The sequence below is a fragment of the Oncorhynchus clarkii genome, chromosome 26 (genome assembly GCF_045791955.1).
Source record: "Oncorhynchus clarkii lewisi isolate Uvic-CL-2024 chromosome 26, UVic_Ocla_1.0, whole genome shotgun sequence".
Classification (NCBI taxonomy): Eukaryota; Metazoa; Chordata; class Actinopteri; order Salmoniformes; family Salmonidae; genus Oncorhynchus; species Oncorhynchus clarkii.
Genome location: NC_092172.1, coordinates 12,108,431 through 12,128,855, shown reverse-complemented (window position 1 = coordinate 12,128,855; position 20,425 = coordinate 12,108,431). Strand labels below are relative to the sequence as shown.

At 45.4% G+C, this 20,425-nt stretch overlaps 1 protein-coding gene across 1 annotated transcript in view; it reads left to right on the top strand.

The window, feature by feature from the left end:
- LOC139384699 (coiled-coil domain-containing protein 102A-like) overlaps positions 1-4,560 on the top strand; it is a 70,439-nt gene extending 65,879 nt beyond the window's left edge. Inside the window, exon 9 of the mRNA XM_071129529.1 lies at positions 806-4,560. Within this exon, the coding sequence (XP_070985630.1) occupies positions 806-935 (130 nt within the window). The 3' untranslated portion in view covers positions 936-4,560. The remainder of the gene's footprint in view (positions 1-805) is intronic.
- Positions 4,561-20,425: the final 15,865 nt, after the last annotated feature.

Sequence of the window (20,425 nt, the reverse complement as noted above, 5' to 3'; positions counted from 1 at the left end):
AGAAGGAGGGAGCTGGAGAAGGTAAAGAGAGAGTGAAACAGACAGGAAAGAGAGAGCGTGTTGGTTTAAGGAATTAACTGCGTCTGCTTTTCCTTTGTACCTGTTTGTCTTTGTCATTATGGCGCAGACCGAGCCGACTGCAAACACGCAGGTATGATTTTGGGCCCAAGTCAAGGTGATGAATCATCTCAAAATGAAGATCAATTCGGCAAGCGGCTCGTTGATAAATAATTTAAGCTTTTCTCTGAGCCTCAGAGGGATTCATTACAGCCAGGCTTGATGGGAACCTTCTGCTGAATTTCAAAAAATGTACCTTGGTTGTAGAGAGCAGACCTCTCTCTCTCTCTCTCTATTCCTCTCTCCCTCTCTCTTCCTGTCCCCCCGCTCTACCTCTGTAGAGATAATGTTAGTATTTCACTGTTGTCCTTGTGATATGATCACCAGTATAGCAGCCGTGGCTCAGTAACTGGTCATTGCTGGCTAACTGAGTGTTACCTGGCAACGGAAGCAGCTCTGTTGTGCTGGGCTTTTAGGCAATGGTGAATTATGCATGGTTTGTTTATCCGACGCAGAGTCCTGAAATATGCCTTTGTTTACTCGCTCACCTTTGAGATCTCCACAGTGATTTTCTGGAAGAACTTTACCTTAGTTGTTGGGGGAATAATCAGACTTTTACAGGAGAAACAGAATTTTGACAGCACTGGGCCTTTAAGTGCCAGTTGTGGAAAATGGAGATCAAAACCTGAAGTAGCCTTCTCACTCAAGTCCACTCACTCTTCCTCTCCTCTGTGTTCCTCTGTTCTAGACTGCGGCGGCAGAAGAGCCCGGGCCTGTTTGGGAAGATGAGGTCAGCTCGGTTCAGCCCGGAGAACCCAGATGGACCGCCCAGCGACCCAGACGAAGAGGAGGAGGAGCTACAGATCCAGATCCCATGAACAAAGGAAGGACACACAGACTCTGACTTAGGGCTCTTCATTTCACACCGTGTGTGTCCCATAGACAGACAGACTGATCGTTGGACAGCTGTGATCTCCATTGACCTGGCTCATCCTGTTAGAGACAAACACTGGCACATGGTTGTCATGGGCAAGGTTGCCATGGAACCCGTCGCCACCTGTACCCGTGAACTACAGAGCTACTAGCAGGGTTCCAGAGAGAGCCCTCCCTACACGACAACTGACAGTACACTACACTACCACACTACAGTACAACCCACAGTGCACTACAGTTACAAGCCACTACAGCCTGAGCCTACAGCCCTCTAGATCCCAACCATCATTACCATCACTCCCATATCTACAACACCCTCAGTGGTGAAACTCTCGCAATCACACTGCTACCCAATCCTCGGTCTGAAACTCATGCCTCCTCTTCCACCCTTCCTTCTCTTTCTCTTTCCTGAGTTCTGTCACTCAGTGAATGTTGTACAGTATCCTTCCTGATGTATCAAAACACTCAGGAAAGGGGCGTTGACCTAGCTGTGATGTTCCGGCAGTGTTCTGGTAATGTTATGTAATGCGTTTGGTATCGTTAGCTGTGCACACCGTTCAGTACAGTAAAGGTCATTAGCCATCAGGTCACTGTGCTATGGGTGTGTGCTCGGCGCCTGGCACCTGGGCTCATCATTAGTTCATCATGTTGGGCTCAGCCTCAGACAGCTAAATTCTCCCAGTATGAGGGACAGGTAGTATTCTTGGGAGAGACTGGGACCGGATATGAAGGGACATATGTCCCCTCACCATAACTACTAAGGGACAAGGTGCTTATGTAGAGGACGGGTCCGTTAAGACCTACAGTATTTACCTTCTGGACATATTGGGTTGTTCATTCTGAAAGAAACGTTGGTGGTCAATACACACATCCTTAGAAAAAACGTAGGTGCCCGGGCTGATTAAGTACAATACTAGAGAAGCACAGAAAGGGCCTGCACACCGCACGGTTTTGATCCACCAGGATCTTCGTCAGGCCAAGACCCTCGTGGATGGAGACGTGGTCAATGATGTGGTCATTGGGAGCTTATTCAGTGTGCAGGCCTTTCTGTTCTGTTAATTCTGAAAGCAATAAGACAGCGGCTATCACTCCCGCTTACTCATCTGCTACTACAGGGACCAAGTTATTTTGTCACGGTCATGCAAACTATTTATGTTGTTGTTTTTGATGATTGATCTGTAAACCACAGTGTTTTTTTTGTATTTAGCTCTATAAATGTTATAAGTGTACATGTAAACCTTGCTTTGTTTGTCTCTTGCCATGAGCATTGTGTCAGATGTGTGTGTACGTTTAAGACGGTGTAATATCTTGATAGAGGGTCATCTGAACATCAAAGCCGCCATGAACTCAACATGCGTGGAGGGGGGGTCAACGTTTGAATGCCTATTGTGACATGAGAGAAGTTGAGTACGACCTTCGGGCCAAGGTGGAGGTGAATCACGAAAGGAAAGACAGCCAGATGTGTTTCCCTAAAAAACAAGACACGTCTATCTCGGGATGTGTTATCTTCACGGCTCGGGGGCAGAAGAGTTGTTGTGTTACACAACATCGCCAGGTCCTTGTGTTCATACATTGGGAATCTGCTCGGCAGAACACGGTATTGTCCAGCCCGCTGCAGTGATGTTTCCCCATAGTGCCATCAGTCTTACGACATCTCTTAGAGGTCTGAGTCTAACGGGTCTCCTCTCCCAGCCCTCTGGCAGCAGGATAGTATCACACAGGAAGCTTCCCAAACAGGAGCTGTTCCTCCCATGGTCTAGTCGTCGTCCTCTTTTGTGCCAGTGGATTGAATTGAACATCCTTTGGCTGTTGTACTGTAACATAAAGTGACATTCACCCAAACTCTCATATGATAGGATTGTACACTGACCATTAGGAACACCTGCTCTTTCCATGACATAGACTGACCAGGTAAATGCAGGTGAAAGCTACAGTATGATCCCTTATTGATGTCACTTGTTAAATCCACTTCAATCAGTGTGGATGAAGGGGAGGAGAGGTTAAAGAAGGATTCTTATGCCTTGAGACAATTGAGACATGGTTTGTGGATGTGTGCCATTCAGAGGGTGAATGGACAAGACAAAAGATTGAAGTGCCTTTGAACAGGGTATGGTAGTAAGTGTCAGGCACACCTGTTTGAGTGTGTCAAGAACTGCAACGCTGCTGGGTTTTTCACACTCAACAGTTTTCTGTGTGCATCAAGAATGGTCCACTAGCCGAACTGTGGGAAGCATTGCAGTCAACAAGGTCCAGCATCCCTGTGGAATGCTTTTGACACCTTGCAGAGGCCATACCCCCAACAAATTGAACCTGTTCTGAGGGCAAAAGAGAATGCAACTCAATATTAGGAAGGTGTTCCTAATGTTTTGTACAATCACCTCTTCCTCAAACCTGTATGGTTGTTCATGTTTTGATGGCTAACACTGAGGTATTGGGTTGAGTGCAGGTTGAGGTGGAGTGCAGATATGGCTGGAGATCTCTGACAGAGCAGACCTCTGGTTCTCTCCGCTCTGACCTTTTCACTCTGTTCTCTCCTTTCTGTCCTCTTTTCTCCACCCTCTCTTCTCTGTCCTCTCTTCTCTCTCCTCTCCTCTCTGTCTTCTTCTCTCTGCCCTCTTCTCTGGCCTATCCTCTCTGGCCTCTTTTCTCCGCCCTCTCCTCTCTGTCCTCTGTTCTCTCTCCTCTCCTCTCTGTCTTCTTCTCTCTGCCTTCGCTCGGTCCTCTCTCATGTGACCAGGGCTCTGGGATGACTCTCTGATATCCAGTGTACCGAATTCATTACAGCTCATTAAGCCTAGTGCATAAGGACAGAGAGAGAGATAGAAGCAAACAGACTGAAAAGGATAAGGGGAGAGTTCTGTCTGACAGCTTTGATCAGACCATTGGAATTAGGCTTCAGACTGTTCATCAATACCAACCATTTGCAGGTTGGGCTTTGGGGTCAGTTAGTGAGCAGAACATACTTTTTTTTGCTTCTGCCTAATTCTATGCCCAGGCTATGTCGTATACGTTTGTGTGGTCACATTCATGCGAGTGTAATTGTATGGGTCTGAGTCTGTGTGTTGTGTTCTATCTCTAAGCATGCAGTGTGTCTGGGGCTGTGTGAGGTTCATGCTGCATCAGGTTCTGTTCAGGCCCATTGGTTGCTGGGTCATTACTGAGGAGGCCCCAGTCACTCAGTCCCTGCGTCAGTCAGTCCCAGCCCTGCCATTCTCCGCTCTGCTCTACTCTGCTGTGTGGCTTCCCTCCAAGTCAGAGACCATTAGCATGAGCGACAGCAGGAAGAGGACCCAGATTACATTGCAGAGAGAGAGAGACAACACTTATCTTTCCTCCTCCTCTGTTCCTCTCTCTTTGTTGAAGTCTCCTCTCTGTCTCTGCTCTCGCTGCACCATGCCTACTTGAGTGTTACCAAAGCTGACGCCGGGTTTTTGTCTTTCCTGTTCAACTGAAGCAAGACCTGCACATACTTTTTCAGGGGCTTTATCGGCACGCACTAATAATTCAGTGTTCCGCATTACTGTATGGCTTGACCTGTAAAAATACTGTAAGAAATAATGTGGGCCTAAATCCATGTTATTGTAATCCCTATACGAATTCTATAGGAATCTATGCTTGTACAATACATGTGCACTCTCTGTGTATCTCTCTCGCTCTCTTGCTCGCTCTTCTACACGCTCACTCACGCTTGGGTGAACTTTAATGAGATTGAGGCAGACCAATGGTAACTGCCTGACTTTTAGCTCAGAGCCAACAATACAAGGCTATGGTGTGCGTTGGCTCTCCCCTGGCAGACATGATAGTAATTATAGTGTGTGATATGAACCTCCTCAGACAGGAAAGCTTAATTAATATGTTATACTACTCTGATTAAGCTCCATGTAGGTTGAAGGACTAAATCACAGATCAGCCTCAAATACTATTTCCTCCTTTCGATGGAGCTTGGAAGGCTATTTGTTCCGTTAGTCCCTATGTGTGCATATGTGTAGCAAGTGTGAGCTGGTGTGTATGAGGAATGAAAGAGAGTGAGTGAATGTGTTTGTATGTGTGTGTGTGTGTGTGTGTGTGTACGAGCATGTTTATTTCAAATGGAAACGGTACAGAATGTGTTTGTTAATATGCTGCGTAGTTGTTTGGAGAGTGGCCACATTGTTCCCTCCACTGGGAGGACTGGCATGGTACCACACCATTGTGGGCCGCTCTGACTGCGTCTGTCTCTGGGACTCACTCTACTCTCCCTTCTCTCTTCTCCCACACTGTCCTTGTTCAGCAGACACCCTCGACACCACCGCCACAGGAGAAAAAAAAGACAAAATGGATGGCAGAATTGTGAACGTGCAGTGCAGTGGGATAGACTGACGCACCGTGCCCTGACCGTATTTGATTGTTCTTCAGTATTATGACATTGCAAAAGCTTCACAGTGTGATGCTTCTAAACTGACACCAGGTTGTACGACTAGAGAGTGTTTATAGAGGGAATGTTTATCATAGCTTCAAGTCGATCTCTGATTCTCAGTCTGAGCACCCAACCAATGTGTCCAACCCACTGTTTCTCCTCCTACCCACTGCTGCATGCTACTGCTGCCCATCTGGTTACAGATGAACCCTTCTGCTCACACACCAGTCGCTGGTCTGCTCCCAACGGCAAGACATCACTCCCTAATGTATGAGTGCACCGCTGTCTTCCTCCTATTGTTGTTCACTTCAGTTGGTTGCACTAAAATGCAAAGTTGCTGTGTTTTTCACACTCACCAGTTTCCCGTGTGTATCAAGAAGGTTCCACTACCCGAATGGTCCAAATTGTTCACCCTCCAAATGGTCTACCATCCAGCCAACTTGACACAACTGTGGGAAGCTTTGGAGTCAACATGGGCCAGCATCCCTGTGGAACGCTTTCAACACCTTGTAGAGTCCATGCCCTGACGAATTGAGGTTGTTCTGAGGGAGGTGGTGCAACTTAATATTAGGGAGGGGTTCCTAATGTTTGGTTTGCTCAGTGTACATTATACACAAGTAACATAACTTAGGCAACGGTTTATTGACAGATAGGCATATCCACATAATTTCACATACAACACACCCACGCACACAATCTGCTAACAACAGGTAATGAAATGTGCTCTCTCAGCTCGTTCCCATGGGTGTTTGTGTAATGAACTTGGTATAAATGGAGCTGTTTAATAAGTATTCAAAACCTCCGGAAACCAAAATGTATAAAATAAAATAAGAGGGTGCAAAACCCGTCGGACACCAGAACATAACTAACACCAACACATACAACAAACAATCACAGACAAGGACATGAGGGGAAACAGAGGGTTAAATACACAACACGTAATTGATGGGATTGAAATCAGGTGTGATGGAAGACAAGACCAAACCAATGGAAAATGAAAAATGGATCAGTGATGGCTAGAAGGTCGGTGACGTCGACCGCCGAACACCGCCCGAACAAGGTGAGGGACCAACTTCAGAGGAAGTCGTGACAGTACCCCCCCCCCCCCCCCCCCGACCCGCGGCTCCAGCAGTGCGTCAACACCGACCTCGGGGACAATCTGGAGGGCGAGGCGCAGGGCGATCCGGATGGGGACGGTGGAACTCTCACAGCATAGAAGGATCCAACACGTCCTCCAATGGAACCCAGCATCTCTCCTCCGGACCATACCCCTCCCAGTCCACGAGGCACTGAAGGCCCCTCACCCGACATCTCGAATCAAGTATGGAACAAACGGAGTACGCTGGGGCCCCCTCGGTGTCCAGAGGGTGGCGGAGGAAGGGGGAAGCTGTAATCTGAAACAAACCTCATTCACTCTCCTCAGGACTTTACATGGCCCCACAAACCGCGGACCCAGCTTCTGACAGGGCAGGCGGAGGGACAGGTTTCGGGTCGAGAGCCAGACCCGGTCCCACGGTGCGAACACCGGGGCCTCACTGCAGTGACGGTCTGCGCCAACATTCTGGCATTCTGCGCCCGTGTATTGACTATCGGGGTCTGAATCAGATCACTGTAAGGTATAGTTACCCGCTACCGCTCATAGCCACAGCGATAGAGTCAATGCACGGACGCGCTTCTTCACTAGATCTCAGGAGCACTTACAACCTGGTGCGTATCCGAGAGGGAGATGAGTGGAAGACGGCTTTTAGTACCACCTCGGCACTATGAGTACCTCGTCATGCCGTACGGGTTGATGAATGCGCCATCAGTCTTCCAAGCCTTCGTAGACAAGATTTTCAGGGAGCTGCACGGGCAGGGTGTGGTGGTGTATATTGATGACATCTTGATATATGCTACACGCGCCACGCATATGTCCCTGGTGCGCAGGGTGCTTGGTCGCCTATTGGAGCTGCCTGTCTGCCTGTCTCTCCCAGCGGTCCATTGTCTTGACAACGCAGTCCATGGCGGTGCAAAGATGGTAAAGCATTGCTGCATGCTCCTGGACGCGCTCCTCCACCTCAATGGCCGGGGTACCTTCTCCTGCTGACTCCATAGTTCGGGTCGGTGATTCTGTAATGGGGTGCGTGCTGGTGGCAGGGAAGTCAGGCACAGGAGAATAAACTTGGTATAAACTGAGCTGTTTAATAAGTATTCAAAACCTCTGAAAACCAAAATGTATAAAATAAAGAACATAACTAGCACCAATACATACAACAAACAATCACCGGCAAAGACATGTAATTGATGGGATTGAAACCAGGTGTGATGGAAGACGAGACAAAACCAATGGAAAATGAAAAATTAATCAGTGATGGCTAGAAGGTCGGTGACGTCGACCGCCGAACACTGCCCGAACAAGGAGAGGGACCAACTTTGGCGGAAGTCGTGACAGTTTGTCAGTGGAAAAGTAATAACTGTGTGGGGTGAGCATGGATGCTACAACCATGTAACACTGTACTGTGAGTTTTTCCACATTTTGTTGTGTTACGGCCTGAATTGAACATTTATCAAATGTAGATTGTATTGTCACCAGCCTACACCTAATACCCCATAATGTCAAAGTGGATTTTTTACATTTTTATTAAAAGTTATAGGAAGGAAACCGCTCAGGGATTTCACCACGAGACCAATGGTGACTTTAAAACATTTACAGAGTTTAATGGCTGTGATAGGAGAAAACTGAGGATGGATCAATAACATTACTAACCTAATTGACCGTGTGAAAAAAAGGAAACCTTTACAGAATACAAATATAAAAACATGCATCCTGTTTGCAACAAGGCACTAAAGTAATACTGCAAAAAATGTGGCAAATCAATTAACTTTTTGTCCTGAATACAAAGTGTTATGTTTAGGGCAAATCCAATGCAACACATTACTGAGTACCACTCTCCATATTTTCTAAAGGCAATTACAGACTACAAAAAGAAAACCAGTCACGTCACGGACACCGACGTCTTGCTTCCAGACAAACTAAGCACCTTCTTTGCCCGCTTTGAGGATAATACAGTGACACTGACACAGCCCACTACCAAGGAATGCGAGCCCCCCCCCTCTCCTTCTCCTTGGCCGAAGTTAACCCTTGCAAGGCTGCCGGCCCAGACGGCATCCCTAGCCGAGTCCTCAGAGTGTGCGCAGACCAGGTGGCTGGTGTGTTTACTGACATATTCAATCACTCCCTATCCCAGTCTGCTTTCCCCACATGCTTCAAGATGGCCACCATTGTTCCTGTACCCAAGAAGGCAAAGATAACTGAACTAAATTACTATTTAGTGATGACTATTTAAATGACACTCACTTTTGTCATCATGAAGTGCAAGAAGGTGGAGTAGTGGAGAAGGTGGAAAGCTTTAAGTTCCTTGGCGTACACATCACAGACAAACTTGGCTTGTCACCTAAAACCTTCACAACTTTTACAGATGGACAATTGAGAGCATCCTGTCGGGCTGTATCACCGCCTGATACGGCAACTGCTCTGCCCTCAACCGCAAGGCTCTCCGGAGTGAGTTCTGAGCCACCTCCGCCCATGGAGAGAGTGAACCAGGATGTGGCTAGGTTTCTGCGGTCGTATTGCCAGGACTGGCCAGGAGAATGGGCGAGGCACTCCGCCACTCCTCCACGAACATGTCGCCTTTTCAGTGCGTGTTGGGCTACCAGCCGGTCCTGGCACCGTGGCATCAGAGCCAGACCGAAGCTCCTGCGGGGGAGGAGTGTGTGCAGCTCTCAAAGGAGACCTGGAGGGTCGTCCAGGAATCACTCAAACAAGCTGGTGGACGGCAGAAGAGGAGCGCTGACCGCCACCGCAGTGAGGCCCCCGTGAAATGTGTGTTCTCCAAACAAGCCGTTTCCTTCCTGGGTTATTGCATTTCCATCCTGGGGGTGGTGATGGAGTGTGACCGCGTAAAGGCCGTGCGTAATTGGCCGACTCCGACCACGGTAAAGGAGGTGCAGCGGTTTTTAGGGTTTGCCAATTACTACCGGAGGTTTATCCGGGGTTTTGGCCAGGTGGCAGCTCCCATTACCTCACTGCTAAAGGAGGGGCCGGCGCGTTTATGGTGGTCAGCAGAGGCGGACAGAACTTTCAATCGTCTAAAGGCGCTGTTTAGCAACGCTCCCTTGTTGGCCCATCCGGACCCCTCTTTGGCGTTCATAGTGGAGGTGGACGCGTCCGAGGCTGGGGTTGGAGCAGTGCTATCACAGCGCTCGGGCACGCCACTGAAGCTCCGCCACTGCGCTTTCTTTTCGAAGAAGCTCGGTCCGGCGGAGCAAAGGACATTACAGTATAGTACGTACAGTATAGTATGTGTATGTTTTTTTTTGTTATTCTGCTCCAAGCCATGTGCACAAGCATTCATATTTTGTCGTTTTTATTTTCCGTTGCTATGTGAGGATTTATGACTTTCGATGTTTAAATAGCCTGTGTCATTCACTTTTGCTGCGCTTCCAGCGACTGGCCTACACATGCCCTCATTTTCTCTTCTGCGTGTTATTTTCCATCCTGTTCTATTTCATTGTTCCATTATGTTTTTAACAGGCTGTTGTTACATGTGTGTCAGACGTGTTCTGATGGGGTGATGATTTTACAGCTGGAGCTACACTTCTCCGGGCGACATCCAGATGCCCACTGGTAGGGGCACACACACACACACACACACACACACACACACACACACACACACACACACACACACACACACACACAATCCAGTATTTTGACTCTTGTAGGGCTGGTACTTGCCATTGAGACTGTGAGACTGACAGGTGAGATCAACCTACTGTATCCTCAACACACATTGTTGGCTGGTGGCCAGAAGTTAATTTTATAACTTGGACGTGATTGAAAGGTAATTTGTAATTTAGACATTGTCAACAGGGCAGTTGTTTCTCCTGGATTTCATGAATGAGTAATGAAACTGAGAGGTTTGACTGTTTTAATGTGTCTTCTTTAATCTATTACCCCACTTGCTAGAGGCACAAATGGCAATTTGGCTGTGCGAAGGAGATGAAGCTAATCCAGAGTTCAGGCCTCTTAAAAATATTGCCTTTACTGGCTGATGGATTATGGCGGATGTTGTAAAATGAGGGAGTTTGGGGTGTAGATGCCTGTGAGATCTGCCCGAGAACTGTTGAGAACAGGGAGCTAGTTAAGGGACAAAGAGGGGTAAAAACAATATAAGGATTGGTCGAGGTGATCGTTTTGAACAGGATTTTATCAATACTTCAAAGCTGTGATGATGCTGTTCGTAATGTGTTATCATCACACGGCTACAGTAAGTGCAAAGGCATGGAGAAAACATAAATTGAGCTTCTTTATCCCGCATTTCATTTGATAGCATTAAATTCTAATCTTCTTCTAATAAAACTGGGGCAATCTGGTGAGATTAGATATGTCATTTCTTATTCCATTTTGTGAGGGATCTGTCCCCACAGGGTGAGGAGGCAGCCAGGAAATGGTGACAGGACAATCAGTAGGGATTTCTAAAGAAAGGAACAAGAAAATTAGAATAAAAAAGTCCACACTTCGCTGTCAGAGTGAAAAAAGACTATACTGGATTCCAGAATGTAACAGACAGCAAATAAAGGAATAATAGACACTATCTGGCAACAAAAGACTCCATCCCTTTTCCTTTCAAAAATAAAATGTTACTTTGCCTCTTATGTGCTTGTCGTACATCAAAGTCCCGCCATGTTTTTCTCGTCATGTTCTTGGCTTCCCTTCCAAGCGTCGCAAAGCTCTGTCTCAGCACAGACATATCCAACAGAAAGACATTCCATCTGGGATTTCTCACAGAGCAGATTTAATTTCTCCACGTCTTTTTGTTTTCTCTCAGATACACTGTGTCACATGGCCCTCATGCCATGTACTACATATCCCAAAACACTTGAAATAAATAGCTCTATTTTCTGCTGAAGTACTGAGTACTTGGCACTTTACTAATACTAGTAATAGTGTTATCAATGATTTTACCTTATCAACTGTCATAACAATTTGATACATGTGTGGTGCTGATACATTATGATTGACAGGAAACTATGTACACTTCCTCTTCTGTATAGTTTCAGGGCTCAACCTGCCTTTAGACTGACTGGCGCTGTGTTCCTAACCTCTGGGTAAGAGACACAAATCACTTGTGCTTGCGCTGTGTCACATAGTATTTCTGTCAACAAGGGGCTATTTGTGTTTTTCTTTTAAACAGACATTCTGGTCTACAGATTTCTCGTTCAACAGGAACAGTAGAAGCTGAGTCTCCTGTATCCAGTGCACAGTGAGTCCTGGGCCCATATCCACAAAGCGTCTCAGAGTGCGAGTGCTGAACTAGGATCTGTCCATACAATCCTATTCATTATGATCTCAAAGTCAAAACTGAACGCTAGATTCGCACTCCAACTCTGAGATGCTTTGTGGATACGGGCTTTGTGAGACTTAGTTCTGTCTCGTTGGTTGATAGCAGGGTGGCTACAGTCACCTGATTAAGATTTGCAGACTTCCACTAGACTCTTAGAAAAAGAGGTGCTACATAAAACCATAAAGGGTTTTTCAATTGTCACCCTTGGAGAACCCTCTGAAAATAACTATTTCTGGTTCCAAGTAGTAACCCTTTCACTCAAACAATGTTCTATGTGGAACCCTTTCACCACAAAAAGGTCCTTCGTATAACTTTTTTCACCACCAAAGGATTCTACCTGGAACTAAAAAGGGTTATCCTATGGGGACCAAGAGAGTACTTGAAGCAATACTTGAAAATACTTGCAATACTGAATCCTTTTTTATAGTGACCCAGTTTGGCCACACCTAAAGCTGTGTTAGGAGGATTGAGGGGTACAAAGCATTTCTCCCTGCTGCCCGCCTGACCCTCTGGCTCTCCTCTCCCCTGGAACAATAGCGGGCAGACTGGCTACACTTCCGTGAGTCATGTGACGACACAGAGCATGTGAGAGGAGAGCGCTCAGCTGCTTTTTGTTTTCCCTGAGAGAGGAGAAGAAGACAGAGTGTCTGGTCTCAGTGACAGTAATTACAGGTCCTGTCACCTGACTACATTCTACCCATCTATTACTCCCCATGTCGCTGTGCTCACAGACACAGAGCAGAGACAACACAAGCTGTCATAGTGTACACCCAGCACCCCCTCCTCACCCCTCCTCATCCCCTACACCCTCCTCTCCTCCTATTGAGAGTTCAGATGCAACGTGTGGTAATGGAGTTGATGTGAGTTCAGTTTCCAATGAACAAAGGTACCGGTACGGTGTATTGCGGTCGGTCACAACTTTCGCTGTGAAACTGAGGGCTGTTAAAGGGCCTGTCAAGGTTCATGTTAGATTACTTATTGTGTCTCACTGTCTAAGTGGCTTACAAACAGCTTGCTGTGTCCAGACTGTCTGGGTTTACTGCGGCCTGGTGTTCTTTTTCCTCCACACCAAGAGAGCAGGTAAGGTTCAGGCGACATGCTCTGTTGGAGTTCAGTGATAGACAGATACAGTCCAAGCTCCACCATTTGTTGGGTAGTGGTGTTTGTTTCATGATGTTAGGAGCTGACTGTTCTTGTCTCATGTCTACTCTACAGACCCTCATCCTCTTATTCCTCCTTGGAGTGAGGGTTTCAGAAATAAACGGTACATAAAACAACAAACACAAACAATGCACTGACATGAAACAGAGTCAATAACACCAGAGGAAAGAACCAAGGGGACTGACAGATATAGGGAAGGTAATCAAGGAGGTGATGCGTGAGAGACCGACGAACCGGCTGAGGTGTAGGAGCCCGACGAGAAGGCGGAGGCGTGAGAGCCCGACGAGACGGCTGAGGCATGAGAGCCCGACGAGACGGCTGAGGAGTAGGAGCCCGACGAGAAGGCGGAGGCGTGAGAGCCCGACGAGACGGCTGAGGTATGAGAGCCCGACGAGACGGCTGAGGCGTAGGGGCCCGACGAGACGGCTGAGGCGTAGGGGCCCTGACAAGACGGCTGAGGCGTAGGGGCCCGACGAGACGGCTGAGGCGTGAGAGCCCGACGAGACGGCTGAGGCGTGAGAGCCCGACGAGACGGCTGAGGCGTGAGAGCCTGACGAGAAGGCTGAGGTGTAGGAGCCCGACGAGACGGCTGAGGCGTAGGAGCCCGACGAGCCGGCTGAGGCGTGAGAGCCCGACGAGCCGGCTGAGGCGTGAGAGCCCGACGAGCAGGCTAAGGCGTGAGAGCCCGACGAGCCGGCTGAGGCGTGAGAGCCCGACGAGCCGGCTGAGGCGTGAGAGCCCGACGAGCCGGCTGAGGCGTGAGAGCCCGACGAGCAGGCTGAGGCCTCCCTGGTAGCTCCTGTACACCCAGACATGACATACCTTCCAACAGAAGAAAAAAAACATTCCCTGATGCTTTCCTTAGGTGAGGTGTTTTTCTGTAACGATGTACGCTGAGAGTTGGGAAGCAAGAACAGGGAGTGAGTGTTTAATAAATAAAGGTACATAAAACAACAAACATAAACAACGCACTGACATGAAACAGATTCAATAACACCTGAGGAAAGAACCAAGGGGACTGACAGATATAGGGAAGGTAATCAAGGAGATGATGGAGTCCAGGTGCACGTGACGATGGTGACAGGCGTGCGCAATAATCAGCAACCTGGTGACCTAGAGGCCGGAGAGGGAGCACACGGTGACAAGTTGTGTGCACACTTAAATAATAGCGTGAACCAACTGTTGTGTTGTGCACTTCAGTACAGATCAACTTTATTATCCCACCAGAGGAAAATTCATTTGGTCATGTGCTTAAAAATACAGTACACAAAACATAAAAACACAGAATAATACACAATAAAATGAATTTGAAAGTGCAATAACCTACATATTTACAGCGAAAGAGCAATAAATGTCAAGGCTGTGGGTAACTGGTAAAAGTAGTCAGGCGCAGGAGAGCTGAGATGCGTGGACAAGGTATTTAATACAAGATAACACCAATATAAACACAATACTACAGTGCGGGAAAAATACCGGCACCACGACATAAACGGGCGTAATAACAAAACCCAGCAACAAAATACCAGCCGTCAGTAACAGCCTGATCAATAGAACAAACATGCTCACAGACACTGGGGACACCGGAGGGTTAAATAATGGACATGTAATGGGGGAATTGCAACCAGGTGTGTAGAAAACAAAGACAAAACAAAGACTCCTTGCTGTCCCCAGTCCACCTGGCCATGCTGCTGCTCCAGTTTCAACTGTTCTGCCTGCGGCTATGGAATCCTGACCTGTTTACCGGACGTGCTACCTGTCCCAGACCTGCTGTTTTCAACTCTCTAGAGACAGCAGGAGTGGTAGAGATACTCTTAATGATCGGCTATGAAAAGCCAACTGACATTTACTCCTGAGGTGCTGACTTGCTGCACCCTCGACAACTACTGTGATTATTATTATTTGACCATGCTGGTCATTTATGAACATTTGAACATCTTGGCCATGTTCTGTTATAATCTCCACGCAGCACAGCCAGAAAGAAGAGGACTGGCCACCCCTCATAGCCTGGTTCCTCTCTAGGTTTCTTCCTAGGTTTTGGCCTTTCTAGGGAGTTTTTCCTAGCCACCGTGCTTCTACACCTGCATTGCTTGCTGTTTGGGGTTTTAGGCTGGGTTTATGTACAGCACTTGGAGATATCAGCTGATGTACGAAGGGCTATATAAATACATTTGATTTGATTTGATTTTAAATGGAAAATTAAAAGTCGATCGGCGATGGCTAGAAGGCCAGTGACATCGACCGACTGAACATCGCTCGAACAAGGAGAGGTACCGACTCCAGCAGAAGTCGTTACAATAAAGTGCAATATGCTGACCAATAGACTATCCATTGTACAGCCCAATGGCCGTTGGAATAAAAGAGTCCCCCGTCCCTGTTCTGATATTCTTTTGAAGATGTCTCTTTCCCCTTGTCTGGCTGCTGCTATGACTAAGTTTTGAGTGAAGGGGACGGGTACTGTCCTGTAAAATGCTTTCATATTTGTGACTGAGCAGCTCGATTCGGTCTTACAGTGGTTCCTCCTTTAAAAGTTGCGTCATACTGCGGCACACCTTGCGTGCTGCCGCAGCATTCTGTGGCACGTCATTTAATTGTCAGACATTTTTTCTGTTACTGCTAGTTCTGTTACTGCTAGTTTGCTAGTTTGACCACCAGAGGGCATCTTTGAGAAGCATTTGATAGTATTCCGTATTATTACCAGAGAATTTAAAACCTTTTTTGTAATAACATAGTATATGGGATTGATTGTAAGAAATTTGGCCTTAATTAATTTGATTAATATTATGGTGTTACTATTCAGAGAAAAACGAAAAACAAAACCCTCAGGGTTTCCGTTTGGATGGAATGGGAAATATGACGCTGTACAACATGACGGTCAGGAGTAAGCTACAGGATTGGAGGATTCTAAATTGTTTGTCTTCATTAGACAACCTTGTTCCAATATTTCTGTCAATCAGTGATATTTATTCCCATTGTAATTCGTTATGGATCCATAACTAAATCAACATCTGCATTTTGAAAGAGTATTTTTTATCATTATTTTATTAATGAAATATATGCTACTGTACAGTCTACAATACATACTGTAGTAAACATGGGAAAGTGCCTTTTTCCTTACGTAACGGAGAGCAGGCCATGTCTGTACTACAGAATGCAGTGCACACGGGTGACCGGTATTATTTCATAGTTGTGATGTCTTCACTATTATTCTACAATGTCAAAAATAGTAAAAATAAAGAAAAATCCTGGAATGAGTAGGTGTGTCCAAACTTTAGACCGGTACTTGTTTAATTAATTTGATTAATATTATGTTTTTTCTATTCGAAGAAAAACGAAAAACCCTCTGGGTTTCCATTAGGATGGAAAGGAAAATATGGCACTGTACAACGTGACGGTCGGCAGTACAGTACTGGGCTATTTAGCTAAAGAATCCCGGCAGGGCACGAGGAAGGAGTAGGCTGTCCTTGTAAATAAGAATTTGTTCGGAACTGACCTGCCTAGTTAAATAAAGGTTACACTAAGAGCATAACATTTCTGCACCCTCATTTTCCAATTATTTTCTAACCAATACCCAACTGGAGATTCAGTGAAAATAAAAATCTCATTGATTTATGAAGACCAGTCCCCATGCTTGCCTCAGAGCAGCGCGAAACAGTGCTAAAATAGTTGTAGGCTTTTGCTTCTAAGTTTTTTATGCTCTTTAAATAAATAAAACCTACACCATTTTTAACAGCACATCACTCAACACTAGTGAGACTCATTTCACCTATGGTAGGCCTACAGGATATTGGAAAAAAATGTTTTCAATGACGTGACTTTCTGACAATAATTACATTTAGAGGATTGGAGGACTCTAATATCTAAGGGGCATTTTCCGTTAGATATTCTCACATATCCTCAGGGGCTTTTTTTCTAAATTCATTAATAATAATAATCGCTTTGTTTAAAAAGTAACGATATTTTGGAGATTTTGTTTTCATTTAACCTAGAGTGAGCGAGAAAAAGGCAATTCTTGGACATGGGGTTAGCCATTCTCACTAATTTGTAAATAAAGCCAGTTTGTTTTTTACCCCCCAAAAATCTGGAGAAACCTAACTTGATTATTTAGCAGACATCACTTGCTTATATTCAGTCAACACAACATAGTTTAACATTTTTGTTTCGTCATGCTTGTCTCAGAGCAGCACGAAACGTTGCTGAAATAGACGCCCACAGCGGGAAAATTATGTATTCTGTGCCCACTCGTGGTATCTCTCTTCGGTTACACATCCTTGGAATAGCAGAACAGCATAACGGTCCGGGCGGCCCTTGCTGTGCCCGGTGAGCAGTTGGTCAAGTTCTGTTGTCAGAAGAGGAAAGGAAATGCCAGGGTGAACCGACGACCTGATGAACCTGCAACGTACAGTATGTTGACTCTGCCTGTCAGAGGTGGAGTTCCAGAGCTCACAGGTTTGAGTTAGAAATGTAACACTTTAGAGTACTTAATCATTGAATACATTGCAAGTTGAGGGATTTTCACTACAGTAGCCTGGCTAAAAAAAGTATATTGTCCTGCTAATCTGCATGATGGGCTACATTCGTTATTGTAACCACAATGTCACACATAATTTGTATCTACCTTACTTTTAGAGTATGGAATTTAGAAATGTGAGCTTTTAATTATTAGTTACACTGATTTAGTTCAAAAGTGCAGACTTTTTTTCTTTATATGATTGTTTAAAGAAATGTTGTCCAAACTTGAAGTCTTCCGACTAGCTTGGAAAGACAGTACCGTGCAGTATCGAAGAGCCCTCACTGCTGCTCGATCATCCTATTTTTCCAAAATAAGAACAATCCGAAATGTATTTTTGATACTGTCGCAAAGCTAATTAAAAAGCAGCATTCCCCAAGAGAGTATGGCTTTCACTTCAGCAGTAATAAATTCATGAATATCTTTGAGGAAAAGATCATGATCTTTTATGGACTCCTCTTTAAATCTGCGTCTTCCTCCAAAGCTCAGTTGTCCTGAGTCTGAACAACTCTGCCAGGACCTAGGATCAAGGGAGACACTCAAGTTTTTTAGTACTATATCTCTTGACACAATGATGAAAATAACCATGGCCTCTAAACCTTCAAGCTGAATACTGGACCCTATTCCAACTAAACTACTGAAAGAGCTGCTTCCTGTGCTTGGCCCTCCTATGTTGAACATAATAAATGGCTCTCTATCCACCGGATGTGTACCAAACTCACTAAAAGTGATAAAGCCTGTCTTGAAAAAGCCAAACCTTGTCCAAGAAAATATAAAAAACTATCGGCCTATATCGAATCTTCCATTCCTCTCTAAAATTTTAGAAAAAGCTGTTGCGCTGCAACTCACTGCCTTCCTGAAGACAAACAATGTATACTTCATAGCACTGAGACTGCACTTGTGAAGATGGTAAATTACCTTTTAATGGCTTCAGACCGAGGCTCTGCATCTGACCTTGTGCTCTTAGACCTTAGTGCTGCTTTTGATACCCTCGATCACCACATTCTTTTGGAGTAATTGGAAACCCAAATTGGTCTACACGGACAAGTTCTGGCCTGGTTTAGATCTTATCTGTCGGAAATATATCAATTTGTCTCTGTGAATGGTTTGTCCTCTGACAAATAAACTGTACATTTTGGTGTTCCTCAAGGTTCCGTTTTAGGACCACTATTGTTTTCACTATGTCATTCGAAAACATAATGTTAACTTTCACTGCTATGCGGATGACACACAGCTGTACATTTCAATGAAACATGGTGAAGCCCCAAAATTTCCCTCCCTAGAAGCCTGTGTTTCAGACATTAGGAAGTGGATGGCTGCAAACGTTCTACTTTTAAACTCGGACAAAACAAAGATGCTTGTTCTAGTTCCCAAGAAACAAAGAGATCTTCTGTTGAATCTGACAATTAATCTTGATGGTTGTACAGTAGTCTCAAATAAAACTGTGAAGGACCTTGGCGTTACTCTGGACCCTGATCTCTCTTTTGACGAACATATCAACACTGTTTCAAGGACAGCTTTTTCCATCTTTGTAAAAATCTGAAACTTTCTGTCCAAAAATGATGCAGAAAAATTAATCCATGCTTTTGTTACTTCTATGGGTTCTCTTTCGACTCCGTCTGCATATTTGCAATCAAATGCCAGAATTTTCTCCATCTCCTTTTATTTATTTATCCATTATTTTACCAGGTAAGTTGACTGAGAACACATTCTCATTTGTCAGGACACCCGTTTAATGTCCCACCATCCGAAAGACGGCACCCTACACAGGGCAGTGTCCCCAATCACTGCCCTGGGGCATTGGGATATTTTTTAGACCAGAGGAAAGAGTGCCTCCTACTGGCCCTCCAACACCACTTCCAGCAGCATCTGTTCTCCCATCCAGGGACTGAACAGAACCAACCCTGCTTAGCTTCAGAAGCAAGCCAGCAGTGGTATGCAGGGTGGTATGCTCCTTAGCTATAATACCCTAATTCCACTGATTTCAAAACACGTCCCCCAGAAAGTGGAGAGCAACACTTATGCAGTTCTACTATGTGCTATCTTTCAAAAAATCTGTGTTAGAATGGATTACCTATACATACTGACCAGCTCATATTATAGACAGAAGCGTGCTACATGGCAGACCAATCCGAACTCATCTCTCAGCATGTCCAGCCCACTCATTATCTCAGCCAATCATGAGTAGCGGGAAGGTTGCTGACTTTTTCCATGACTAAACCAACTACGCTCGTAATTTAACAATTGCATTTGTATTTACAGATGGCATACACATTTGTTATTAAGGCACATGGAAGTTCACATGTTCCAAAAGGCATTTCTGCCCAAAAACGCATTTATTTTTTATTTTTAAGTTTCAGTTCAAATGGCACTCCTGTGAAGTAGTGAAGCGCGACATAAGCAGAGGTTCCTGAAACGAGTCACATTTCTGGAGGATGAGTTTTGTGATTTTTGTGATTCTTGGTCTATACCAATTATCCTTCCTGTAGTCTTGATCAAGCGCCGAAACACTTGCACTTGCTCAAAAGACCAATCAGTTCTCTTCAGTAGAGAAGTTAAGTGGAGTGGTCTCCATGTTTGTCGTGGAGAGTCATACTTTCCACTTTCCTGGAAGTGGAGAGTCATAACAGACAAAAGCAGACTCTCACAGTGTGTATCAATCCAAAAGCTGAATTGGGTCATGGGTTATCTCAATTGAAATGTGCCGAGTTATCCTTCCAAATCTCGTCTTGTTGACTTGAGGGTATGTTCAAGGTAAAATATTGAGTGTGCAGGAACTCATTGTATTGGTAATGTTACTGATGCTATGCTTCTGACTTTGTGGGATGGCAAGTGATGTGTGCCAAAACAGTGACAGATGCGTTTGTTATCTCTCAGTTGGGAAATATGAGTTGCTATGAGATGATATAAAATGTTAGAGAGAGCAGTGGAAGAGGTCCAGGATTGTATTTGAGAGAGCCAAATTCTGCATAAAACAAAGGATGA